The sequence below is a fragment of the Euleptes europaea genome, chromosome 17, assembly GCF_029931775.1.
Source record: "Euleptes europaea isolate rEulEur1 chromosome 17, rEulEur1.hap1, whole genome shotgun sequence".
Taxonomy (NCBI): Eukaryota; Metazoa; Chordata; class Lepidosauria; order Squamata; family Sphaerodactylidae; genus Euleptes; species Euleptes europaea.
The window spans coordinates 26,723,503-26,751,060 of record NC_079328.1 but is presented as its reverse complement, the minus strand read 5'-3'; the positions used below and the strand labels follow the sequence as shown (position 1 = coordinate 26,751,060).

Here is a 27,558-nt window from a genome sequence, read left to right as displayed (position 1 = left end):
TCAAGCATAAAACTTGAGATACTCGACCAGGCGAGGATCCTTGCATAGTTTTTCTTCCAGTGCTAGATATTTCTGTGGGGCTCTCTCCTTGTGCCTGGGGAAGGGGGAGAAAATATTAAATTAAGGGCATAACCACACTCTGGGCTCAAAATGGCAGAGCAGTCTCTTCCCTCAGAAATGTTCCCGGGGAACTGTAGTTCTGCAAAGACGAGATTTTTAACTGAACATTCTTAGTACCTCATAGAAGTGTATTTCCCAAGATTCCCTGAGGGAAGCCATGATAGTCAAAGTGGTATAAAACTGCTATCACTTGGCAGTACAGACAAACTTTGTAGGTGAAGGGAAAAGATCAGAACTTTCCTGAGGAACTAGGCCTCCCCAATGTGGAATCCCAGATCTGCTGTCCCAAAACTTAGCATCCCCTTGTAGGGTTGCCAGCCAGTGGGAGAGAGAGGTGGCAGGGATGGGAGGAATGACATCATGCAGACATCATGACCTCACTTCTGGTGAATGTCTAGTGTGATGCCACTTTTTGGTCATTCCCCCCCACCCCACACACACACACTGCCCACCAAGCGGTGGCAGATAACAAAGGGGGAGGCCAGGAGGTCTCCCGACTTCCAGGTCCTTTTCTCCTCTGACTTGTCCTTCATTTTTCAATAAGAGTAGAGGAAAGCAGGACTGGATCCGCTGAGCCTGCTGCCGAATATCCATGAGAACGTCTGCAGTGAGCCCCTTGCCAACAAGTAGTATGTATACAGGCTTCTCCATGCAATTGGGGATGCTGCTACATGCAGGGGTCGTAATCACATGGGGACTCAGACACACAAATAACTGTGGACACACAGAAAATCACCTCAGACATTCAGTTGTACATGCAAGTGTACGGGGGCTGGAGGGGCATGTTCCCACTCCCTTCTCTATGTACAGCCTGAACAGGGCTATCCTATCAGATGCAAGATCAGCATCCAGTTGAGTAATGCATTTTCAGTGGTTGCCCCCGCATTATGGGGTGCTCTCCCCAGGCTATTTGCTTGTGCTCATCGCTGATTTTGCTCCTGAAGCAGGTGAAGATCATCGTTATTCTCTGGGTACGTGATGAAGACATTGGTCGAAGACTGGACATGTTACCATGTGATCCTTAATATCGCTCTGTGTCTGGATCCCCGTTTTATGGTATTAACAGTTTTACTGAGGATATTCTAATATGATTAGGGTATAAACAGGCTTTACCTGGATGACCCAGGCTGGCCTGATCTCATCAGATCTCAGAAGCTAAACAGGGATGGCCCTCGTTAGTATTTGGATAGGAGACCACCAAGGAATACCTGTTTGTCTCTTGCCTTGAAAACCCAACAGGGTTGTCATAACTCAGCTGCAACGTGATGGCATTTTACACACACGCACATAAACGGGCTTAAAAAACTTTCTTAAAGTTCTAAGGAAGTTGCAATGCCACCCAAAGCAGAAATGCACCCTTCCAAGCTCAAGTCAATGGTTCTGCTTACGACAGCACTGTTAGTAAGCTAAATAAATAAAAGGATCAGTGAGTAAGTTGAGATAGTGAGCAAGGGTTATGTGGTGAAGTAGGGTTGATACAGATGGCAACCAATGGGAGACCAGTGGGGATGGGGGGGGCAGCGCCACCAGCATGATGCCCCTTCCAGAAAACCCAGAAGTGGCATCATATCTCTTTAGGCATTGCTGGAAACTATGGTTTTACCATAGAATTTCCAGCGATTCCTAGACAGGACTGCTGTCACTTCTGGGGTTTCCCTGGAAATGATCATAGAATCATAGAGCTGGAAGGTACCACCAGAGTCATCTAGTCCAACCCCCTGCACAATGCAGGAAATTCACAACTACCTCCCCCTCACACCCCCAGTGCCCAGAAGATGGCCAAGATGCCCTACCTCTCATGAACTGCCTAAGGTCATAGAATCAGCATTGCTGACAGATGGCCATTTAGCCTCTGCTTAAAAACCTCCAGCACTTACCACCTCCCAAGGAAGCCTGTTCCACTGAGGAACAGCTCTAACTGTTAGAAAATTCTTCCTAATGTCTAGATGGAAACTCTTGTGATTTAATTTCAACCTGTTGGTTCTGGTCCGACCTTCTGGGGCAACAGAAAACAACTCGGCACCATCCTCTATATGACAACCCTTCAAGTACTTGAAGATGGTTATATCCCCTCTCATGATGTCATGCCATTGCCCCAACAGCCATTTTTAAAACGTTTTGTACTTCTGCTCCAAATACCAGTGGGAAACAAGAGATGGGGGCAAGGGGATACCACACCAGGGGCTGGCAACCATTGGTTGGAGCACCCAGGAATTCCTTGCCCGGGGGGGCACTTGGGGATGAGACCTGTTCGCAGTACCTATTGAGGCGATTCTCTAAGATGCGAATGCGGAACATGGCTTCAGAGCAGAAGCTTAAGTAGGCATCCTCATCCTCCAAGGTCATGTTGAGCTGGTTCTGCTGGTACCACTGCTGCTTCTTCTGAAGCTCCTGAGTTTCCTGTGTGAGGATGGAAAGGCAGAGAATAGATCAGGGAGGGAGGACAAAAGGGAGAAGAAGAAGAGTTGTTTTTTATATGCCGACTTTCTCTACCACTTAAGTGAGACTCAAATTGGCTTACAATCACCTTCCCTTCCGCTCCCCATGACAGACACCGAGGTGGGTGAGACAAAGAGAGCTCTAAGAGAGCTGTAACTTGCCCAAGGTCACTCAGCTGGCTTTGTGTGTAAGAGTGGGGAATCAAACCCGGTTCACCAGATTAGCATCTGCCGCTCGTGTGGAGGAGTGGGGAAACCAACCCTGTTCACCAGACTAGCCTCTGCCACACATGCGGAGGAGTGGGGAATCAAACCCGGTTCTCCACATCAGACTCCACTGCTCCAAACCATTGCCCTTAACCACTACACCACGCTTGATAGGAAGCTATTCAGGCAACAGGGTAAAACCTAGGAGGAGAAATAAGGACCACTGGGCCAAGCCAGCCCTTGCTTTGGTCCCTCCTCTGCCTCTCCGCCAAGGGACAATGAGGCAAGGGGACGAGGCACCTTCTCGAAACGGGCTTGGATGAGGTTGGCCTTGTCGACGAGGTGGTGCTTGAAATCGTTCAGGCAGTCTTCCTTGAGGCGCAAGGCGAGCCACTTGGTCATCTTCTCGATGCCACCCATCTGGACCAGGAAAGGGGCCAGGTAGTCCAGATCCTGCTCCACCTGCCGCTGGCGCTCCTCTTGCAGCAGGCGTTCCTACAGGGGAAGAGCAGCCTTGGCTACACCAGCTGGACCATCGAGGGTCTCCAGAAGGGATACTTCTGCAGCAAACCACATAGCGCCAGCCCCTCCCTCGGAAGGCACCATTAAGCTCTCTTAGAAGGCGCACCCAGGACTCGGGTCTCTGACGTATCCATGTGGCCAGCTGGTGATGCAACGGATGTGCATCCAGTGTGGGCCAACACTATAGTCAGCTGTCATATCCCCTTGGGGGAATTATTTCTTGGCATGTTTTTATCCCATCCTTTCCCCAAGCAGCTGGGGGGTAGCATACATCATTCTTTCCTCCTCTGTTTTGTCCATACAACAACCTGTAAGGTACAGTAAGGAGTGAGGGAGTGTCTGGCCCAAGGTCTACATTGCCAACCTCCAGGTGGGGCCTGGAGATCTGGAATTACAACTGATCTCCTGACAACAGAGATCTTTTCCCCTGGAGGAAATGGCTGCTTTGGAGGGTGGACTCTATGGCATTATACCCTGCTGAGGTGTCTTCCTTCCCCAAACCCCACCCTTCCCCAGGCTCAATCCTTAAATCTCCAGGCATAGAGTTGCAAGAAAAGAAACGAAAAGTGCAGAGCAAGGACTGTTGCCGTGGGAAGTGTTCAGGCTATGATATTTTATACATCCCTCCCATTTAAGCTTATGCAAAATGCGTAGGGGGTCTCAGAGTGAATTAAAATTAATTCTCCCACTGCACCAATTGTCTCCTGCTCCAGCCATGAGTTGGCAACCCTACCGGGGTCACCCAATGAGCTTTAAGGCGGAGGGGGGATTTGAAGAGAAAACACGAGGACACCAGTCATCAAGAAAACTGAATAAATATCTGCTCTGTCTTTTGCACAGCTAGCTTTTTGCCTACTTTTTTTTTTCTCGTTGCCTACTTTCCCCCCTTGGACCTGGGTCTCCCAGATATTAGTCCAACGCTTACTACTGTACCACCCTGGTCAACATTATGTGCAATGTTGAATGGAGGCTGGTCACCTACATGGTCGTAGTTTTAGGGTCCAACTAGGAAAAAAATTAGTCATTGTTTGAGTTGTGGCCTTGGCCGATCCACACGATCACATGCTAGGCTTAGGCATGGATCTGCCAGAGGTTGGTATTATATCCTGGAGGGCAAAGGGCCCATCTACACCACTAACTTGTACACTAGTCCATCATGTTGCGCTCCCCGTTGTGCCCCCCCAAGAACACCCGGGAACTGCAGTCTGGTCAGGTGCTGGGAATCCCAGAGATACTTCATTTGCTTTCTTCTACAGTTCGAGGGCTTCCTAGGAAAGGGGGCGACTGTTAACCGCAAGTAGGCCCAGAGGAAGGTTGCCCAAACGCTATGTGCTTGTGACTCAAGACTGCCTGTTCACCTACCATTAATTCTCTGTGTTCTCTGCTCTTCTCATTCCTGTCCGTGTCGTAAATGGACACAGTCAACTTGCTGGCTGCTACTTCTTCCTCGCGAATCCTCAGAATGTCCAGAACCTTAGAATAGAAAAGTTAGCAAAGAACCAAACGGCTAGCAAGTCCCTTTCTAGCAGGAGCCTGGGTGGGACCAGGAGGTTTCCCGCTGTGAGGTCAAGGGCAGCTCAGTTCACATGTGACTTGCATCATAATAATGGCATTTGTGGGGGTCTGCACACACCCCTTGCCTACCAAAACATTGTGTATTATGCTGTACACCACCTTGTTTATGTTTGAGGACAACGGCGACTTCCACACGGAGGCGGGAAAACATGTTTCTCTGCAGCATCGGCAGTGTCACAGGAGCTGTCGGGAATGGTGGCCGTGCCCACCCCCCACTTATGGGCCATTTCATCCATTTATTTACTGCTCAGAGACCAACAGGTCACAAGCAAAAAAGAAAAGAAAATACATATAAAACAAACAAAATATCTAAGATAACATTCATTTAAGTTTTCACATGTTAAATAAAGATACAAGTTAAAACTTTAAAAGATAGTACCATTAAATGCCATAGACAGGTTGAAGCCTGTGGAGAATCTGTCGATTCCCTTTTGAATTTTTTTCTCCATAAAAATTACTGGTGCTCCTGTGTTGCTGGGGTATCATTGCATGGTGAACTGGGCCTTAGCTCCCTTGAAGCTCAGATATGGGCTGCGACCTTTAGATTCTGGGTTAAGATCTATTTCTCAACGGAGTTGAATGGATATTTACATCTTCTCCAAGCTGACTCTTATCAAACCCCATGGAGTAAACTGGTCAAATGTCATATCCAGTCTTTAGGAATCTCTCTCTCTCTAACCTAAAAGAGCATGGATCATTGGCAGCTCTCTCGTCCATCTTGGGCTGCATGCAAAAACTGGATTTTGAGAGTACTAAAACTAGACCACATAGAGTGTGCTCACCGCTATTAATTAGTATCAGTATCAGAGGAGTATCAGAGGAGCATGCCTATAATTTTGGGTGTGGTGGAACACAGGCAGGATGGTGCTGCTGCAGTCGTCTTGTTTGTGGCTTCCTAGAGGCACCTGGTTGGCCACTGTGAACAGACTGCAGGACTTGATGGGCCTTGGTCTGATCTAGCAGGGCCTTTCTTATGTACTTATGTTCTTATGTTCTCTATACCTAGGTCTAAACTTGCTGCAATCCTTCCCAATGTATTTTGCTTTTTTGACAATCCCGCGATACAGACGACTTTTTATGCGGGCTAGACTGAATGCCATTCCATCAGGGGAATTAATAGGTTGTTTAAATAGGGTTCCGTATTGTGAGAGAGGATGTCAGTGTGGTTCTGGCCAAACAGACACTCTTCAGCTGTGTTTGGCTGTGACCTGCTCAGCGAGGCTAGGGATAGATGGATAAAGCCTTTTATCCGTGAATCTGCCTCTAGATTGGAGAATTTGAGGATTATTTTAGCAGGGGTAGATTTTAATATTACATTGGCTGTTGCCAAATTTATTTCCCAGACAATTAAGATTAACAAGTATTAATTTCTTTATGGAACTGTTAGTTACTTTTTCTTTTTCTTATTTTGATCTTAGTGTGACGTTGTTCAGGGCTGAACTGGCCATGTGAGCAATATCATTAAAGTAAGTAAATGCCATAGACAAAAATTTTGTGACCCCCAAGGACACATTTGGATCAATATCTGCTAGTAGCTTAGCTACAAGCTCTTGCTTGGTATTAGGGCTCCATTTTTGAACACATCTATAAATCCATTTCTCACAGGCCACATTGTATTTCTTGCAACCAATGGAAAAGTGCCAAAGGGTGTCTCAGTCCCCTGAGTTACAGTCACAGAATTGACTTGAAAAGGGGATTCCTTGAAGTCTACCAGTTAGTTCCCCTAATGGCAAAGCATTTAATCTTAGGTAAAGCTCCCCTGTGCAAGCACCGGGTCGTTCCTGACCCATGGGGCGACGTCACATCCTGACGTTTTCTAGGCAGACTTTGTTTATGGGATGGTTTGCCAGTGCCTTCCCCCAGTCATCTTCCCTTTACCCCCAGCAAGCTGGGTACTCATTTAATCTTGCCCAGAATAAAATTCTATATTTGGGAACCGTTAAGAACTTACAATATGCAGGTAATAACTTCGGGACTGAGAAGCTCAGGTAATATAGGGAACATACTCTACAAGCTCTGCAGCCCGTGCTCCAATTATCAAGCGATGATACCTTACATTTAATTTGCCTGCATGCAGATTGAAAATCCATTTCATTAAGGGCTTCCAAGAGGGCCATTTACTATTGCTATTGCCACCATTTGCTATTTGCTATTGCTATTCTCACTCCTCTTCTTTTCCCTGTCACATCTGCGCAAAAGCTCAGGAACCATAGGATTCATGCTTCCTCCTGCCTAATGAGGAAGGGCCATGTAAGTTGGCGGAAGTCTCCTTAGGCCAGAGGAAGTCTTCAGATTTCGCAAAGGGGAGCGGTGAGCACCCCAACCACTTGTGAAATGGCCACCGTTTGCATATTCAGGAAGGCTCCATGCTGCAGCCCTCCCGTTTCTCGATCTGGTTCGGAGCATCGCCAAGAGTTTCTCGGAAGCTGCCTTATGCCGATTCAGGCTACTGACGCGGTGAGCTCTGAACTGCCTGTTCTGACCAGAGATGCCTTTGCATGGCCTTGGGCAGGGGTCCTTCCCAGCCCTGGCGCTTGAGACCCTTTCAACAGGAGTGGACCAACAGTGCCATTCCAAGCAGAGTTATGCCCTTCTAAGACGACAGAAGTCAGTGGTCTTAGAAGGGTGTAACTCTCTGCAGGATGGTGCTGTAAACCTTGGATCTTCTGCCCCTGAAGCTTCCTTGTTACCTCCATCTCGGACTCCCAGACTTGGTGCCTAGACAGCTTCTCCTCTTCAATTAAGCACAGCATCATTTCGTACAGATGAAACAACTTCTCGTCTTTTTCCATTAATCCTGCCTAAAGAGAAACATACCAGTGAAGAAGGACCCTCCCACAGGGGAGGTCTTAGCCAATGGGCAACAGGGCAGCTGCCTTGGTCCCATGCTGAGGGGAGTTGATCCTGACTCCGAGCCCTTCCAACTCTATGTTTCTACAATTCTATGCACATGAGCACAAGTCCTTCCAAAAAGCAGGAGAAAAAAAAAGCCAGGCATTCTGTTGGAGCTCACAACCCAGGTGGTGGGGTTGGAAAGCATAGGTGGGTTAGAATAATAGAGTTGGAAGGGACCACCAGGGTCATCTAGTCCAACCCCCTACACAATTGCAGGAAATTCACAACTACCTCCCCCACACACACCCAGTGAGCCCTACTCCATGCCCAGAAGAGGGCCAAGATGCCCTCCCTCTCATCTTCTACCTAAGGTTATAGAATCAGCACTTCTGACAGATGGCCGTCTCACCGCTTCTTAAAAACCTCCAGGGAAGGAGAGCTTACCACCTCCCGAGGAAGCCTGTTCCACTGAGGACCACTCTAATTGTTAGAAAATTCATCCTAATGTCTAGACAGAAACTCTTTTGATTTAATTTCAATTGAGTTGTAGAGCCCAAAGATTTCAGTAGACATAGAAGGGTGTAACTCTGTTAAGGATTGCAGTTAGTCCCTGTTTCCTTCTGCTCTTAATGTTTGTACAGATGTACATACCAATCGGTTACTCAGTCTCTTTAAGTGTCAGATGCCTCCTATGTAGTGAGTGGCAAGGGGCTCTCTGTACCTTATAGCTGATGCACATATCGTGGGTCATGGTGATCTTATTCCCAGTGCTGTCCACGTCTGACCGTTTGTTGAACTCCCTCTTTGAGGCAGTGATGTAGTTCTGCTTGTAGTGATAGGTCAAGAGGATTTTTTCCTTTGAGATCAAAAAGATGCGCTCGGCCACATCTTGATCTGCTGGTTTCTCTGGATTCCTGTGGAATCGCTCTGTGATTTTCTAGAGAGGAGTCAGGGCATGGAGACGAGGGAGAAAAAGGACGATCAAAGGAAGCTGGAATAGAATTCTGGGCCAACCAAACTAAAGAGTTTGAAGGTCAAAAGTAAAATGAGCAGCTGGGTCAAATCAAGGGTGCCCTTTTAGAAAGCGGGTGCAGTGACATCTGCTTTTCTTGGGCTTAGGACCAAAATACATGTTACATGTGTCATGTCGTTTCATGGGTGCCCAACCCAACTCTCACTGCGCTTTCACACATGCTGAATAATGCACTTTCCATGCACTTTCAATGCACTTTAAGCATCTTTTGCAAGTGGATTTTGTCATTTCACACAGCAAAATCCAGCTGCAAAGTACATTGAAAGCGGATTGAAAGTGCAGTATTTGGCATGTTTGAAAGCACCCTCAGTCACTTGTTCACACCAGGACTAACTGTTAAAAACCTCTCCGTTGCTATGCACGGCTCCAAACCATGTAAGGGTGAAGAAGGGGCTTCAGGATTCTGTGCAGTTTTCACCGGCGGAAACAGCTGCAAGGGGATGGGACTGTTTGCCCTTTCTCAGGTTCCATGTCACCATCCCAGGAAATGTGGCACCTGAGAAAGGGGCAAACATTGCCATTTCTGCTGGCAAAAATGGTGCAGGAAGAAGAAGAAGAGTTGGTTTTCATATGCCGACTTTCTCTACCACTTAAGGAAGAATCAAACCTGCTTACCATCACCTTCTCTTCCCCTCCCCACAGCAGACACCCTGTGAGGTAGGTGGGGCTGAGAGAATGTGACTAGGCCAAAGTCACCCAGCTGGCTTCATGTGGAGGAGTGGGGAAACAAATCCTGTTCACCGGATTAGCCCCCGCTTATATATAATGCATACCTATTCTCTAGGATTAGAGGAAGATGCCTATGATATTAGGTGCTGTAGAACACAGGCAGGATGGTGCTGCTGCTGCAGTCGTCTTGTTTGTGGGCTTCCTAGAGGCACCTGGTTGGCCACCGTGTGAACAGACTGCTGGACTTGATGGGCCTTGGTCCAGCATGGCCTGACTTACGTTCTTATGTTATGTTCTTATGGCGGTGTCAAATATTCAAAAGTGCTATACATATATTATCTTGTTACAGTCCCTATGATAACTCTGAAAGGTTTTGTCTGTTGAAGACGGGGGGGAGAGAGGGGGGGCTTGTCTAAGGTTACACAATAAGTTCTTGGCAAGGATGAAGACTTGAATTGGGATCTTCTGACTCTGTAGCTCAATCTCTTAACCAGGGTGCCAACTTACCACAATCGGTCGGGCATTGGATTCTGTGTTGACCTGTGTGTTGTTGGCCGGTTTCTTTGTTCGCTTGCCAAACTCAGTGTGCCGGTACCGCAGGAAATCTGATCGCCCTTCAAAATATTCTATCATGTCTGTGGGCGTTTCGACTCGTTTCTGAAGGCCGTCCACCCGTGTCTCGCTGTAGAACTCCATGGTGCGCTCTGTCTCGGGCTCCATTGTCTTGTAGGTGTGTGCTGAGAAATCAGAGAGATGCCCTGGTGAAGGCTCGAGTTAGATAGCACTTGTCCAGTGCCCGCAGAAATCTCAGAGAATTGGAGGAATCAACAAATAAAGGTCAATTTCCACAAAGAGAATCATAGAATCACAGAGTCGGAAGGGGTCACCAGGGTCATCCAGTCCAACCCCCTGCACAATGCAGGAAATTCACAACTACCTCCCCCCCCCAACCCCAGTGACCCCTACTCCATGCCCAGAAGATGCAAGGGGGGGACCCTCCAGAATCCCTGGCCAATCTGGCCTGGAGGAAAATTGCTTCCTGACTCCAAAGCGGTGATCAGCATTACCCTGGACATGTAAGAAAGGGCCTCAAGAGCCAAACACTGATGCAACCCTTCCTGCCCTCCCTCTCATAATCTGCCTAAGTTCACAGAATCTGCATTGCTGACAGAAGGCCATCTAGCCTCTGCTTAGAAACCTCCAAAGAAAGAGCGTCCACCACCTCCCAAGGAAGCCTGTTCCACTGAAGAACCATTCTGTCAGAAAGTTCGTCCTAATGTTTAGCTGAAAACTCTTTTGATTTAATTTCTGTCCAATGGTTCTGGTCCAACCTTCTGGGGCAACAGAAAACCCTTCCACACCATCTTCTCTATGACAGCCCCTCAAGTACTTGAAGATGGTTATCATATCCCCTCTCAGTCTTCTTCTCTTCAGGCTTAACATACCCAGCTCCTTCAACCTTTCCTCACAGGACTTGGTCTCCAGACCCACCATCTTCGTTGCTCTCCTCTGGATACATTCCAGCTTGTCTACATCCTTCTTGAATTATGGTGCCCAAAACTGGTGGGATACCGGGAGAGGGGGTAGATGAACTCCATCACATGCTCCTCTTCTCTTCCAACATGTGCTGTCCCCACTTCCGATCAGACCATGGCATCTGAGCATAAGGAACTTCAGCCTCCCACCCACTCCTCTTCCCCTGAACAGAAACAATGCATGTGTGTGTATGGGGGGGGGGAGCTATTTGGCCTGTTGCAGAAAACCAAATGGACATATTGTCTTCCATGAAAGGTAAAATTGTTTCTTCTCTGGACCATTTCAGTTCAGGATAACAGCATGGAGTGGGGGAGGGGAGAGGCTAAATCTCCTTCTGCTCCCACGTCACAATCTAGGGATGCCAGCCTCCAGGTGGGACCTGGAGTTCCCCCGTAATTACAGCTCATTTCCAGACTATGGAGAACAGTTCCCCTGGAGAAAACGGCAGCTTTGGAAGGGGGTCTCTGTGGCACTGTACCCCACTGAGGTCCCTGTCCTCCCCAGGCTCCTTCCTAGAATCTCCAGGAGTTTCCCAAGATGGATCTGGCAACCCTACTCTCCCATCCCTCGCTGGTGGCCATGGGGGACCTGGCAACCCTATCACAATCCGGTCCAAGGCAGGAACAGCACACATGGGAAGAAGAGAAAAACACAAGCCAATCATGTATGGCTGCAACCGAGTTCACAGGTTGGGTCCAGAGCAAGAGAGCTTCGTTGTCACACATGGGGTTGCCAAGTCCCTCTTCACCACTGGCAGGAGGTTTTGGGGCTGAAGTCTGAGGAGGGTGGGGTTTGGGGAGTGGAGGGACTTCAATGCCGTAGAGTCCAATGGCCAAAGCAGCCATTTTCTCCAGGTGAACTGATTTCTATCAGCTGGAGATCAGTTGTAATAGCAGGAGACCCCCAGCTAGTACCTGGAGGTTGGCAACCCTACACATAGCACCTCCCCTCCCCCGTTGACCAGCAGTAATGATTCTGTGAAGGGCCTCGGTACCTTTGAGACCTTGCACATGTCCAGGGGCAAAGTATTCTGTAGTCACGTCTGTTTGCTTCTTCAGTTCTCGTCTCTCCATCATGTCTTCTCGGTTCTTGAACCATTCCTTCACCTCCAGCATTTTGGAATCTCGTGGGAATAGGAAAAGGGGGTGGAGAATCTTTAGTCTCAATAACTTAGTGCTAGATACAGGTCATTAGCAGCTGACCTGCTTTTGCCCAATAAAGGAGCATTTATCACAGACATATCCTCCCTCAGAGTTGGGCTTCTGTTTTCTAGGGATGTTGAATTTTTCCCACCATAGGATGCCTTTATATTTTACAACATACCTGAGAAAATGTGATACATTCCCCTGAAAGCACTTCCATGGCTTTCCTGAGAATATAAATGGCAATACAAATGCCCTGGGTACCTTATTGGACAACATTTATGCCATAATTAAGGATGAGCATCCTCCTTCCCCAACCTATCCCAGGAACATCTTTTTTTTTCAGTGCGTCTATGATTTAAGGGTTACATCTGATCCCAAAGGGGGATTAAAAAGACCTCACTGGAGGTCTTCAGGAGGCACCACAAGGCTTATTTGTTTGCCAGGGCTTTTGATGGGGTATGAACAGCAGGCATCTTTAAGTGGGGAGGGAAGCATTTGGGGATTTTATCTGGTTTTGATTTGTAATGTTTTAACAGTTGCCCGTAAATCACCTTGGGCCAAGAGGAAAGGTGGGGAATGAATGGTTTTTTTAAAAATTAATTAAATAAATCTGCATCTTCCTGTCCACACCGCGACCAAACCTGCTTTGAGTACGATCTTCATGGAAAGATTGGACTAAAGTAGTTTTGAGGGGGAAAGCTCCGTGAAGCACAGGGAAACCTGGATGGTTGTGAACTGCATGATAATGTTGTTGATAATGTTGATAAAAGCTGAACTTAGGGTAGAAAGTGGAGCTAAACCATCCGTGAGGAAGCAGCCACTGTTCATCTTGCTCAGAGTGCTCAAGGGGTCTTATCGTGGTGCTCACAATCTGGATCCTCATAGAGAGTGAGACGGCTGATCAGCCCGTTTTTGTTCAGGTAAGGTGCCCATTTCTCCAGCTTGGCATTCTTGTACAAAATCTCCTTTTTGCCTTGGGGACACCGCACCTCAAATTCTGCAGACCAGAAACAGAATTGCCATCCACTGAGTATAGTTTTTATTCTTTATTGCGGTCCTTAGACCAAACATAAAATGTTTGCAGTTACATTGTCTTACCCAAACCGGCAGTATAAAACAAAACATTTTGGTTAAAACAGTAAACAAAACATTACTCTCTTTAAAATGGTTAAAAACTGGTCTGCAATATAAATTTAAACTTTCAAACCCATCCACAACTTTTCACTTCTATTTAGATTTCCGAAAATGAAATACTATTCTACAAAACCTGGCCACCAACTTTGTTACCTGAGAAAATTCATCCTTAATAAGGATGTGAACTCTAATAGATTCAGGATAACCAGTACTCATTGGGTATAAAGTTTTGTGATCGTGCAAAATACTCAGCTAACTTAGATTTCTCTTCTCAAAGTTTAAATCAACGCGGAAAGCAAGCTTTCACATGAAGTTGCCTTGTATTGAGTATACGCAGGTCTATTTGGGTGAGTTTTGTCTACTTTGATTGGCAACGATTCTCCAGGGTCTCAGGTAGAGGTCTTTCCCACACCTGCTACCACCTCCTTTTAACTGAAGATGACTGATTGCAAAGCAGATGCTGTGCCTCTGAGCCATGACCCTGCTATTCCTCCTTTGTCAAACAATGTTTTCAACAGCATTTTATCATACATATACACAAGCACGCATGCATATATGAACTCCCCTCCCGGTATTCCTGTGTCTCTTGCTTATGCAAGAGTCTCTATTAGCTTCTAAAGAGGATGCTGATCCAACTACACAAATAATACACACAAACTGGTTCATTCCATGACCATTAACGAGGAAGCTGTTCCAAGGTGATGCGAAGGAGAGTTCCACACATATATGAGCTATCCTGCTTTCTAGCACCACCCCTGCAAATGGCCAAGGGTGGTACTGCAGTTTCTCATTCAGCAGGTAGTTTCTCATTCAGCAGGCAGCCCACATTCCCCTCCGCCTCCTTTCCAGGCTGGCCTAGTGCTCCTTTCCTCCCCCAACCCATAAGCCCCGAGGATTCCACTTTCCTTGAGGCCCCAAGGAGCTCTCCCACACACACACACACACACACACACACACACACACCCGAGCTCCAAGACTTAGTATAGAATATAGAGAAATCTCAGTCTCAAATGGCCTTTTGCTTAAATTGCCCAGTAGTTCACCTGAAATGCCTGGAAGCTACATTCAGCTCCTGATTCATAGGATGGCCACTTCATAATACATTCAAACATGGAGAGGCAGGAAATACCTTTTGAAGTTATTCGGATTGGTTCAACCCAAGATGCTGGCATGTCGAAGGCCTTGGATTCCTCTTCCTTCATCTGTTGAGACCCAGAGAGAGGACACGTTAGGATGCTAAGAAGTGCTGCTCTGACTATACCAGCCAATATTACCTTCTTCTTTTTTTTGCTTTTTGACTCTGAAAAACACTTTACCAACAACAGCCTTTACGCTTGCTTCCCCAAAGAGCGAATAATGCAATGTGGGGTGGCCTGTACAGTTTGGTACCCACAGTGGGATTCAGCACGAGATTATTTGTCTGCATACAACAAACCTAAAATGGTTTAGCCCCTTCCCCAAAGAAGCCCTGAACCTTCACACCCAGGGCTGGTGTTGTTCTAATATTCACCCATTATGTTTTCCAGCCTTAAAATAGAGGTAGGGCTGTTGAGAAAAAAAATTCAGGCCGGTTCGGATTCAGCCAAACCCGGCCCGACTTGGGTCCGGTTTGGCCGAATTCCAACCCCCCCCCCCCGGTTCAGGAATGCTGAATTCGGCGGGAAATTCGGCATTCCCAAACAAATTCGGTTTAAAGACCCCCCCTGCCCGGTTTCCTGGGAAACCAGGCGGGGGGGTCTTTAAACTGCTCCACGCTGCCTGCCCAGGCAGCGCAGAGCACTTAAAAAAAAAAACCGCCCGGTTTCCTGGGACTCCCAGGACTCCCAGCCTATTTAGGGCTGTCGAACCGAATCAACAGCCCTAAATAGAGGTTTGGGTAGTGGTTGGGTGGTAGAAATGTGTCCTGTCAAATGCCTGCGTAGTGAGAAACTCCCGTTCTTTCTTATCCTGTTATGTTCAGTGACTTCATTCTGCCACATGCTGCTGCTTTGGAGTAATCCCCCCTTAATTTACAGCACACTCCTGAGAGAAATGCCTGCGCCAGGCTTAGGAGGCAACCCAGCGGCGTTGCCTCCTAAGGAGGTTTTGGCACCGCTGAAACCTCTACCCGGTGCAAAAAAACCACGCAGCCCTCATAGGGCTTTTAGGTGGCGTATCTCAACAACAACAAAAGGGGCATTTCTGAGCTGAAACGGCTCAGGAGGTCGATTAACTTCGGCCCCACCCATCGACTGGCACGATTACGCCCTGGGAACACCTCCCGGGGCGCCGGAACACCTCCCAGGTCACTGCCACGGCCTGTGCCAGTGGCCAGAGGCCGGTGGGAGGCTCCAGTGGTGTCCGGGCCCAGCACTGCTGCGGTGGCAGCAGGGGACCAAGAAAAAGGGTGTGTGTGACGGCTTACCAAGTCTTCCACTTCGTCGTCATTTTCATCCTCCTCCTCCATTTCTGGCAGTAACAGCAGGGGCTTGTCGGTGCCCAGCAGCATGAACTCCCATCGCACCGGGTCACCAAGGTCAAACTCGAGATCCTACAAGGCAACAGCCAGGAAACAGATCAGCATTCAGAGACATGGAACAGAGGGGCCGGGGGACCCATTTCAATCGCCCTGCAAGTTCAATTTCATCTGAAGGACCTCGTGTCAACAGTACCCCCAGGAGGCAACCTCACTCCGGCCACAGGTAAGAGGAGGGCACTAAGCCCTTTCCTGAAAGAACCCTGAAATTAAGTCGGGTCTTGCAGAAATGAGTCACCTCCCTACCTACCTGCCCATTATCCCCCTTCTATCGCAGGGTGCCATACATGATTATCCTCTCCTTCTTTTTTCCCCTTTTGTGACAGCCCTGCGAGGGAGTTCAGGAGGAACAAGAGAGAGAGAGTGGCCCAAAGTAACGTAGGGTGGGGATCTGAACCTGTGTTTCCCAAGACCTAGCTTGATGCTCTATCTGTTACATCATGCCAGCCCCCTCTGCTCTGTTAGTCCATAACTTGGGGTCCATGTGAGAGAGCTACCAGCCCTGCTCCTCTTCCTGCCTTGTTTTCTCTCAGTCTCCTTCTCCCCTTGATTCAAAATGACTCAGCAACCATAGCAGAGGAAGATTGCCAGGAGAAGTGCACAGCGAAAAGGGCTAGGCTGGAGATTGTCCCCAAGTCCACATCTGATGTGTCTGTAAAGAAAAGCAACCTTGCTCTTCTTCTGATCACCAAACTTTGGTTCAGGCTGCGGCCTTCTATGTCTTCAATGTCTTGATATCAGACTGGGAGCTGATGACCAGCTCTCTCACAAACCATTCCCGTGGGAAACCATTTCCATTTCCCATGGGAAGCCACTTCACTTTGGGGGGAAAAGGTGTGGAGACCGGAGGCACTGCCACCTCCACTTCAAAGCACCTCCATTTCAAAGCCTTCCTATTGTAAATCAGCTATCTGTTCTTTTGGTGACAATCCTGTTAGAAGCCTGACATCTCAAAAGCTTGAAGGAGCCCAGATGTTTTGTATTGCTGCAGAGATGCAAATACATCTGTAACTTCAAAAGGCCTAGAGGTGTCATCCCAAATATCTTACAAGTTTATTGCGTCCCCAACATCTCATTGGGCGGAATGGCCATCACCCAATGAGATGGGAGAGATAAATATGAACTCTGTTCTAATCAAAATCATGAAGCTTGGGAGGGGGACATGCTGGTCATGTCTCCAAGCGATCATCATCTGGCAACCATGAAGGGCTGACACTCTGCGTGTTAGGACCAAAACTGGGTCTTGGTAACTATAAATCAACTAAAGCCTTGCATTTGTTACTCTCTTGGAAACTTTGCCTATTTTGCCTGAAACTTAAAGAACTACTGTGAAGTTAGAGATTGCTAAGATTTCTTGTTTTTATGCTATCTGCCTCACAAACAATTTCCTTTCTGTAACGAGCACATTTTATTAAATAAACTTATAGACTTTATATTGAAGCCTGAGAAACCTTTTTTTGGGTCTCAGGGCTAAATCCAAGTGCCTGAGTGTGTGTGTGTGTGTGAGAAACCACCTACCCTAGTGTTTTGTGGCAATAAGCCTCCCCTGGCAGAAGCTCTACTCTGCAGGGACGGTTTTTGCTTGTTTTGACTTTTGGGAAACTGGCTTGGGAAGAGTAGCTCTCAGCTCATCCCTGGGAAAGCCAGCCTTTTGGAATTGAGAGCTGGTGGCGATATACCTGTACTGCGCTCAAAGGGGGAATCCTGGGGCTCAGTAAGGAATTTGGGTTTTCCTAGGAAAACATTTGGCGACTTTGACTTGAAGAGGAACCGGCCTGCTGGAGAGCAGACCGAGTCTCCTCGACAAGGTAACAGAGTCTACCCGCATTGTGCTTTAGGGGGAGTCCTGAAGCCCAGTGGGGAGTTTGGCAACTTTTGACCCAAGGAGGAACCGGTTTGCTGGAGGGCAGGCCGGACCTCCTTGACAGTGTCTTCCAGGAACTGCATACCATGAAGACAAAATGGATGTGATGAAGATCACACATCTGTGCCTATTTGTAAAATGCAAACTGCAAGCTCACGCTGCCCCAATTTGCATTGGGGCCATGCAGGGAAGGGAGAGTGGGTTTAACCACTGAAGCTCTGCTCGATTTTGGTATGCAAAACCCTGCTCCCCTGCTGTACTGTTAAGCATTTTAAATGAAAAACAAGGACATCCTTTAAAAAATATACCTTTTCCCCCTTTAAAGGGTTAACAACCGTGTGGCAGAGCCGGTTTTGATTAGCAAAACGGTTATACCCCTTTTCCCTTCCCTGCTTGGCCCCTGTGCAATTGGAGTTGCATGAGCCTGCAATTCACATCTCTCAGATGGCCAGAGAGGTGTGATCTTCCTTACATTTTTATCCCACCCCCAGACAGGGAAATCATTTTCAATGACCCCTTGTGAGCTTCCTTTTGTCAGTGGGAGCCAGCCCGTATAGCTTAATCCGGGGCTATCACGCACGCGATGAAGAAAGGGCCTTAGATGGAAGAGAGTTGCTCCACGCTATGCTCATCAGATCTAGCTAGGCATTCATTCATTCATCCACCCACCCATTTATTAATTCATTCAAAGAGGATGCCTCACAGCCATCCATTCCCGTGGAGTACCTTGCAGCCGTTCCAACAGTCCTGCATGTTGATCCAGTAGTTCCGGTGGTTCCAGACACTTTCGATGCCAAGGAAAAGTTCGTCCTTGGTGTCATAGCTTCTTCCTGTAAAAGGGTCGATATAGAAGCTCTCTGGCACTTCACGCTTGCCTGAAAGGACCAGAACCCAGGCATGGACCCGCAGGCCGTACAGAGAATCTGGAATGGGCTTCTCAGCTTCCTGCAGCACAGAGAAAGGCGGGAGCAAAAGGTATGTGCCTGAAAGACTTCGACTGCTCGCTCTTTCCCATTCCTTCCAAGGGTCTCACGGCTATTCAGAAGTAATGATAAATAAAACTTCATAGTCAATGGAAAACAGATACTTTTACTTACAGCCTCCAGTTTCAATTTTTGGGTTGAAAAATGAAAATTTGGGTGAGATCGATATTTTCCTGGCAAACAATCTCACAGTATCAATCTGTGTACAGTGACTCCAGTTTAAGCCTGCTGAAATCTATGGTTTTAGATTACAGTACCATCCCACAGAACTGCACTATTGGTCACTTTCCCCCTCATTAATGTTGAATGCCATTTCCCCCTGCTACTGTGTCTTTCTCTTTTCTGGACTGGTTACCTGACAGATCCCCAGCCAATCAGGGATCATACAGTAAACCAGATAATGTTGCAGCACTGTGCGGCCAACCAGAGTTGCCAGCATGATGACATCAATGAGGGCAAATTAAAGCTTCCCAATGGTAATTTCATCCAGCCAGGGATCACACAGCATATGTGATGGAAGAGAAGAAGAGGAAGAAGAAGAAGGAAGAAGGTTTTTATACGCCAACTTTCTTTACTACTTAAGGGAGGATCAAACCGGTTTACAATCACCTGCCCTTCCCCTCTCCACAACAGACACCCTGTGAGGTAGGTAAGGCTGAGAGAGTGTGACTAGCCCAAAGTCACCCAGCTGGCTTCATGCGTAGGAGTGGGGAAACCAACCCAGTTCACCAGATCAGCCTCTGCCGCTCATGTGGAAGAGTGGGGAATCAAACCCGGTTCTCCAGATTAGAGTCCACCGCTCCAAACCACAGCTCTTAGCCACAACACCACGCTGGCTCTTCAATCAGGCTTGGCTACATTAATATTTCGTTGTGGACATGCGAGTGCAATTTACAGCGAGAGGCAAAGGGAACTGGCAACGAAGGCTGGAAAGTCACCAAAAAAGGGGAGTCATTTTGGGGACATTTTAGATTTAGCCCCACTTTTATCGGAGCACGTCCATTTCTGTGGCTATGGAAAAGGAGCCAATGTGGTGTAGTCGCTGGAGTGCTGAGCTAGGATCTGGGATATCAGATCCCCATTCTGCCATGGAAGCTTGCTGGGTGACCTTGAGCCAGTCACACTCAGCCTAACCTACCTCACAGGATTGTTGTGAGGATAACATGGAGAACGATGTAAGCTGATTGGGTTCCCATTAGGGTATAAATGAAGCAGACAGACAGAGAGACAGGCAGAGGAGAATGCACGGGCAGCTGCTCACCACAATCTTTTCTTTCTCTTCTTTCCGCTTCTTCTCCTCAGCTTCCTGCTCTTTCGCTGTCTCCTTGGCCGCCTGATGTAGTTCATATTTGCTCTGCAGGTCCCGCAGAGGCTTGACGGCGTACTTCTTGGGCTTCTGTTTTATGGCTTCCACCGTGACCTGAAACCACAAGGCAAAAATGAAGCCAGTTCCATCATGCCTCAAAGCTGCCTCAACTAAAGTGTCTGTCATGGGCCAAACTGAGCTGCTGTCACAGAGGTTGTGGCAGCATTTGCTTCAGAGGCAGCCGGTGGCTTACAATCACCTTTCCTTCCCCTCAACAGACACCCTGTGAGGTACGTGGGCTGAGAAAGCGTGAAGAGAGTTGAGACTGGCCCAAGGTCACCCAGCTGGCTTCACATAGAGGAGTGAGGAAACCAACCCAGTTCACCAGATTAGCCTCTGCCGCTCAGGTGGAGGAGCGGGGAATCAAACCCGGTTCTCCAGATCAGAGCCCGCTGCTCCAAACCACCACTCTAAACCACCACACCACACTGGAAGTATAAGAAAAGAGAGATCTCAAGTCCCTGCTCTGCCTTTCTGCTAAACCAGAGAACCTCTGAGTTGTCAGGATTAAACTCCAAGTTGTTCACCATTATAACATTTATAGAGGTCTATTAAATTATGCATGGTTTGGAGAAAGTGGACAGGGAGAAGGTTTTCTCCCTCTCCCATAATGCTAGAACATGGGGTCATCTACTAAAGCTGGAGGGTGAGAGATTCAAAACAGATAAAAGGAAGTATGTCTTCACACAATGCATAGTTAAATGGTGGAACTCCCTGCCCCAGGATGTGGTGATGGCTGCCAACTTGGAAGGCTTTAAGAGGGGAGTGGACATGTTCATGGAGGAGGGGGGGAATTCATGGCTACTAGTCAAAATGGATACTAGTCATGCAGCATACCTATTCTCTCTAGTATCAGAGGAGCACACCTATTATCTTAGGTGCTGTGGAACACAGGCGGGATGGTGCTGCTTCAGTCGTCTTGTTTGGGGGCTTCCTGGGGGCACCTGGTTGGCCACTGTGCGAACAGACTGCTGGACTTGATGGGCCGTGGTCTGATCCAGCATGGCCTTTCTTATGTTATAAGAACATTTTTATCTCTTTGGCTTGACTGGAGCATACATTTATGTTCTTATGTTCTTATCCAGCCCATTACTGACTCCAAGCACGGGTTCAGAACATCAACAGCATCTTTGGCATTGCGCTAGGGCCAGTTTCTTGTTCACCTCAAGATTCAGCGCTAAAAGACACTGCCCAGGATTGCCGAGGCTTGGTGAGTGGGAAGCTGTTTATCCACCTCAGAGCCCGGCAGCATCTGGTGGTGGCAAAACTTCTCAGTCAATTACACACACACCCCGACACAAACACAATCGCTTGTGGGCAGGGCCGGCACCAGTCATTTTTGCACCCTAGGCAAGGCTAACTACTTGGGGCCCCCCTCCCATTGCTAACCAATTTTCAAAAACAGATATCTTGTAGAAAAAATAAAAGCACAAAACTTTTAATATAAGGACGCTGTAATTAATTATATTCCATAGCACTGTTGTGGAAAAAAGGTAAAGGTCCTCTGTGCAAGCACCGGGTCATTCCTGACCCATGGCGTGACGTCACATCCCAACGTTTCCTAGGCAGACTTTTGTTTACGGGGTGGTTTGCCAGTGCCTTCCCCAGTCATCTTCCCTTTACCCCCAGCAAGCTGGGTATTGTTGTGGTACTTATCTTAAAATAAAAAAATATATAAATTGTCAGCTGCATTTTTTTCAAGAAACTTATCTGTTTAAAACTGTGCCCCTCAGGCCAGTTCTGCACCCCTCTGAGGTCTGTGCCCTAGGTGACCGCCTAGTTCGCCTAAGGGTAGCGCCGACCCTGCTTGCAGGTACCACACAATAATGCTCTGCGTCTGCAGCTGCAGCTGCGAGACAACTATGGGGATAAAGGGTTTGAGGAGATGGGGTGCAGACTGGCCCATAGAAATCTTTCTCCCTCAGCCCAGATACCGTGCCCAAGTTGAGAAGCAACTACAAACAAACCGGTAGCTCTCCTGCAGATGCTCCTATAAAACACTGATGTCATTTGAACGATAAAACATAAACATCGGACATTTACTGTTCTGGGACAATGACTTAATATTTGGAGTCAGTCACGGGTGGCCCCTATCCATTCAGCCACGGGTCTTAGCATCAGTGTTACTCCCCTGGGGGAAAAACAGGCCTTTGCTGCCCCCTAGGGGACCTATCTATCATCTGTTGAGAAAATAAAAGGATGGGGTAGATGGAGAAGCTTCCCCTGAACTCCAAGGCAAAGGGTAGGAAAGCCCTTGAAGTTTGGCCATTCAAAACTCTCCCACCCATTTTTTTGTTCCAACGCTAACCCCTCAGCTCTCACCTCTGCTTCCTTTTGCAAAAGCGGGCACACTTCCTTGGTCTCATCCATCATGCATATCTCCCGGGTGGCGTAGCCGTTCACGCAGTAGGCATCGTAACCCGCACCAATAAGCAGAGAGCACAGGAGGTTGCTGAAGTCAAAGCAGTTCCCTCTCTGGTACCGCAGGATCGTGGTCGGGGAGTACAGGTAACTGGGCTACACAGAGAAAAGACAAACAATTCAGCAATATTCACCCTCCCCACTCGTTCTCCCGAATCCTCTTCAGTTCAGTTTGGAAAGGAAGAACTGGGGGATCAGAATGCTAAAACTGTCGTGCTGAATCAGACCAATGGCTCATTGCATACATCACCCTGTGTCCAGATAATAGCAAATAAATGCTTTGGGTAGGACAGGACAGAAAAGTATTATTATTTTCTTCTTCGCTGTTCCTTCTGGGATCTCAGAAAAGCATGCCTGGCTCTCCCCCCCCCCCCTTCATGTTATTCTCACAACTACTCTCTGAGGTAAGTTAGGCTGAGCACAAGTGATTGGCCCAGAAAGCTTCATAGCTGAGCAGGGATTTGAACTCGGGTCTCCCCAGCAGTAGTCCAACACATGAACCACTATGCAACACTGGAATTCAAGAGTGAACCAAAAACTACCCACAGACACCCACAAACTCTGCAACCCTGCAGGTGAAGAGGATTACTCCACTTGGTCAGTTCAGTTTTGCTTCATACAAATGGGGATTCAGGTTCTGATTCCCTAGATCCACCATTAGCCAGTGACTTTGGCTCAAATAAAGGAGACCCAAAAGGCCTTGTATCTTACCGGTGCAATAGGAGACGGAAGGGGCTCCATAGTGAGATAGTCAGACACAAAACGGGCACAGCTATCCCAGTCATACAATTCGGAGTAAGGGAGCAAGGTCGGGCGTACCGTAGTACTCACAAATTTCTGCAAGAAAATGGTGTTGGCTTACTGGGTATGTTAAGGGAGGTATTTGGGCTTCAGCAGAGACAACTTGAAACACAAAACAATCTGTCAAAAATTGAAGGTGGTTGTGTTGGTCCAGAGACAAAGAATCCAAAAAAAAATAAAAGCAGCTGGGGATGTCCCCTTCTTTACCTAGCCCTCTCTGTGCCTGTGAAGACAAGCTGGGGATGTCCCCTTCTCTACCAGGCCCTCTCTCTGTGTGCCTGGGAAGACAAGCTGGGGATGTCCCTTATCTACCAGGCCCTCCCTGTCAGAGCCTAGGAAGACAAGCTGGGGATGTCCCCTTCTCTACCTGGCCCTCTCTCTCAGAGCCTTGGAAGACACACCAGGGATGTCCCCTTCTCTACCTGGCCCCCTCTCTCTCAGAGCCTTGGAAGACACACCAGGCTAAGAAGGCCAATGCAATCCTGGGCTGCATCAATAGGAGTATTGTGTCTAGATCAAGGGAAGTAATACTACCACTCTATTCTGCATTGGTCAGACCTCACTAGGAAAACTGTGTCCAGTTTTGGGCTCCACAATTTAAGAAGGATGTTGACAAGTTGGAGCGTGTCCAGAGGAGGGCGACCCGAATGGTCAAAGGTCTGGAATCCATGCCCTATGAGGAGAGACTTAGGGAGTTGGGTTTGTTTAGTTTGGAGAAGAGAAGGTTGAGGAGAGACATGATAGCCATGTTTAAATATTTGAAGGGATGTCATGTTGATGAGGGAACTAGCTTGTTCTCTGTTGTTCCAGACACTAGGACACGGAGTAATGGATTTAAACTAATAGAAAAGCGATTCCACCTAAACATTAGGAAGAACTTCCTGACGGTGAGTGCTGTTCGACAGTGGAATGTGCTGCCTCGGAGGGTGGTGGAGTCCCCGTCTTTGGAGGTCTTTAAGCAGAGGCTGGATGGTCATCTGTCGGGAGTGCTTTGTGGGATCCTGCATAGCGGGGGGAGGGTTGGGCTCACTGGGGATGTGGGGGGAGGTAGTTGTTAATTTCCTGCATTGTGCAGGGGGTTGGACTAGATGACCCTGGTGGTCCCTTCCAACTCTATGATTCTATGCTATTTCTATTGCCTCTTCTCTACTGTGGTAGGGAAGGCAGGAGGTCTTCCTCTGGAGGCTGTAGGGCACAGGGAGCGTCGGGGCTGGGAAGTGGCCTCCTCAACCTTTGAGGAGTCTTCCTTTTCCTCTAGGGAGTCAGCTTCCAATTACGCCCAGCCCTTGTAGTATAAACATTCAGATGACCCTCGCATCGTCGACAGCCCCTCCACTTACTTCCACACTGCATTCATTCACCGGGTGCAGGAAAAGCGGCTCCCGGTCGGGGCAGAGGTGCACGTACTGCTGGCGGAAATTCTCAACCACCTGCAGCAGCAACTGCTCCTTGGGAGAATTCGTCCTGTAGGATGCTGGCAAACCGGAGGTGTCGACAGAACTCCAGTCAAATGCGCTAGATGCAGAAAGAGGCATGGGGGTTGGGGGAGAAGGAGACTAAATGACTCTGGGTGGACATACATAACATCTGCAGAGCAGCAGGGCAGACTTCGATGTGCCCCTCAGTACAAAAGCGCCCTTTCCACTGCAGGGAAGAGCTTTGAAAAACTGGTTCTGCAAGTCCGCTGCAAAAGCTAGCGGTAGACAGCAATGATTGGCTAGTGTCTGTAACGTCACAAAGACACACAGAGTTCTGGAGAAGTTTTACAAATATTTTTAAAATGGTTACCATTTTTGTAAGATGAAAAATATTACAAATAAATGTAAGGTACTCTTAAAAAAAAAAAACAGAAGGAAGCAAACACACGCATCAAGAAAGACCAGGAAAAAAATTACCAATGGAACACATTCACCAACACATTGTAGACATGTCATCCAAACTGTCGCCCTGACCTGGATGGCCCAGGCTAGCCTGATCTCATCAGATCTCAGAAGCTAAGCAGGGTCAGTCCTGGTTAGTATTTGGATGGGAGACCACCAAGGAATACCAGGGTTGCTGTGCAGAGGAAGGCACTGGCCAACCACCTCTGTTAGTCTCTTGCCATGAAAACCCCAAAAGGGGTCGCCATAAGTCGGCTGCGACTTGAAGGCACTTTACACACACACACACATCCAAACTGTGAAGGAAGACTTCGGTCATAAAGTAACCTAAACAAGCTACCCCTGCCTTTCATTTGTAGCAGTGCCAAACTGCTCTTTTCTCTCTCCCATCATTAGTAAAGTCTCATCTAGACTACTCTGCTGAGCAAGCCTGCACCTTACTCCCTTATAACTCCACAATGAAAAGGGCTACACACTTACTTTTCCTTTGAAATAAAATCTGAGAAGATTACAGCAATATTTCATTGTAACGTGAAAACACTATAGTGACCTAGGCATCTTTTAAAAATTCCTTTGGTGACTGTGTGTGGGGGGGGGGTGGCAAGGAAAATAATGGCTTTGAAAGGTGCTTTGACTGCAATTCTTCCCCCCAAAAGTTGTACCAAGTCAGGCTTAGGCAAGATCATAGCAAGGGGGCACTCAGAATCTATATGAATAGAGGAGGAGGATTCCCACGCAGCATTTCTGTAAAGAAACCAAGATGGAGTAAAACGTCCATGTGGAAAGACCCTTTGATAGCACTACACGATCTTTTGATCTGGACTGGTCTTCTGAAATATGAACTAAACTGGAAAATGGGGTGGAGCAAGGCTGGTGTATCCATTATACATGTGCACACAGACACACATGACTTACTAGACAACTTCAGGAATATGGACTTGGATTTGTGACAGTTTGTCTTCCAAGTCATGGAGTTCATCATTGATATTAAAGGAGCTAAGTTCTTCTTCCTCCTCGCCCTCCTCCTCTTCTTCCTCCAATTTCTCCAGCATTTTCTGGTCCTTCTCTTCTACACCTTCCATTCTGCTGTTTTGGTCTGTGCAAACAGTTTAGAAACCCTGTGGGAAGGAGCTGCAGAAATAAAATATGGTTAAAAGCAAAGATCACAATCCACCAGAAACATCTCCTGCACGATTCCCACTTAAATGAATGGAAGTTGCAAGTCTGGGAACCGGGCAGTTACGTAACTCTTCTTTTAGAAAAAGGTTTAACATAATTCCCTTCCCAAAAAAAAAAAAAAATTAAAAAGGTAAGTTAGGGGTCAAATCAGAGTTCTGCAAAACCATTATCAGGGGAGACATTCCAAAAACATCAGAATGTGGATATAATAATAAGAATACACTTCTCTAATAATGATGATGATGATATAATTTTATTATTGTTATTGGACATACTGTCAGTGTTCCCTTTTTTAATTCTGGGAATGGTTTATTATTATTATTACTACTAATACTACTACTACTAATAATAATAATAATATGGGCAGGGCTGGCATCAACATATCTTGAGTTGGGACAGCTGCCAAGGCCCAGGGTTTCTGGCAGGGCCCACTGTTGCTGATGCCCATTGCATGCTCGCTTGCTAGCACACCACTACCCAGGCTCACGGCTGCACACACTGCCTAGTGCCACTGGGGAAAGGGCTGCCGGCAGCTGTGAGCAAGGGTGCTGGAAGGGCCCTTGAGCAGACAAGGGAAGAACACACAAGCATGCGGGATGCATGTGGATAGGTGGGAAGGAGGGCACAAGCAAGGGGCCTGGTGGTAAGCAAAGGATGGGAGGGAGGACCTGGGAACTCTCTGCCTAGCCCCCTCCCCAAATCATGGAAGCATCCCTGGATATGGGTAGGGTTGCCAGCTCCAGGTTGGGAAATCCCTGGATAGTTTGGGGGTGGAGCCTGAGGAAGGCTGGGTTTGGGGAGGGAAGGGACTTCAGAGGGGTATAATTCCATAGAGTCCACCTTCCAAAGCAGCCATTTTCTCCAGGTAAACTGATCTCCAGCAATGGACCACCCTCCCATCATAGGCTGGGCTGTCTAGGACTTTATGGAATTAAAGTCCCCCCCCTCCCCAAACGACGCCCTCCTCAGCCTCGGCCCCAAAAACCTCCCGCCGGTTGCAAAGAGGGACCTGGCAACCCTAAAGGTACCTCACCTCCCCCCAAAGGCCCTGCAAAGGGGAGGGGCTGAGCAGATCCAGTTAGTGGATCGATCCCAGTTTTGAAATATTCCCATGTCCTAACTTACAATTTGGCAGGGAGATGTGTTTTTGGTGCCTTCGAGGCATGAAGGAAGTCTCCCTCTTCATATCTTCGTGGCCTTATCCATCACTGTTCCCCCAACATGTTGTTATTAGAGAGGAGACCCCCAAGATTTCAGTGAACCACAGCCATAAGCGATGAGCTAGGCATTTTATTTCTGGTCAGCCTGCCCACCACCGAGTTTGTTTTTGTGCTC

The 27,558-nt window shown here is 47.8% G+C and overlaps 1 protein-coding gene across 1 annotated transcript; it reads right to left on the bottom strand.

The window, feature by feature from the left end:
- DRC7 (dynein regulatory complex subunit 7) lies at positions 1-26,126 on the bottom strand. Its single transcript, XM_056862802.1, has 17 exons — positions 25,960-26,126; positions 24,505-24,679; positions 23,075-23,200; positions 22,265-22,459; positions 19,838-19,996; positions 18,320-18,538; positions 15,619-15,744; positions 14,344-14,416; positions 12,949-13,077; positions 11,930-12,058; positions 9,907-10,136; positions 8,419-8,634; positions 7,553-7,663; positions 4,650-4,760; positions 3,066-3,260; positions 2,381-2,520; positions 1-94 (listed from the first exon to the last, which is right to left on the bottom strand). The coding sequence occupies exons 1-17, from the start codon at positions 26,124-26,126 to the stop codon at positions 1-3; spliced, it is 2,595 nt and encodes an 864-aa protein (XP_056718780.1).
- Positions 26,127-27,558: the final 1,432 nt, after the last annotated feature.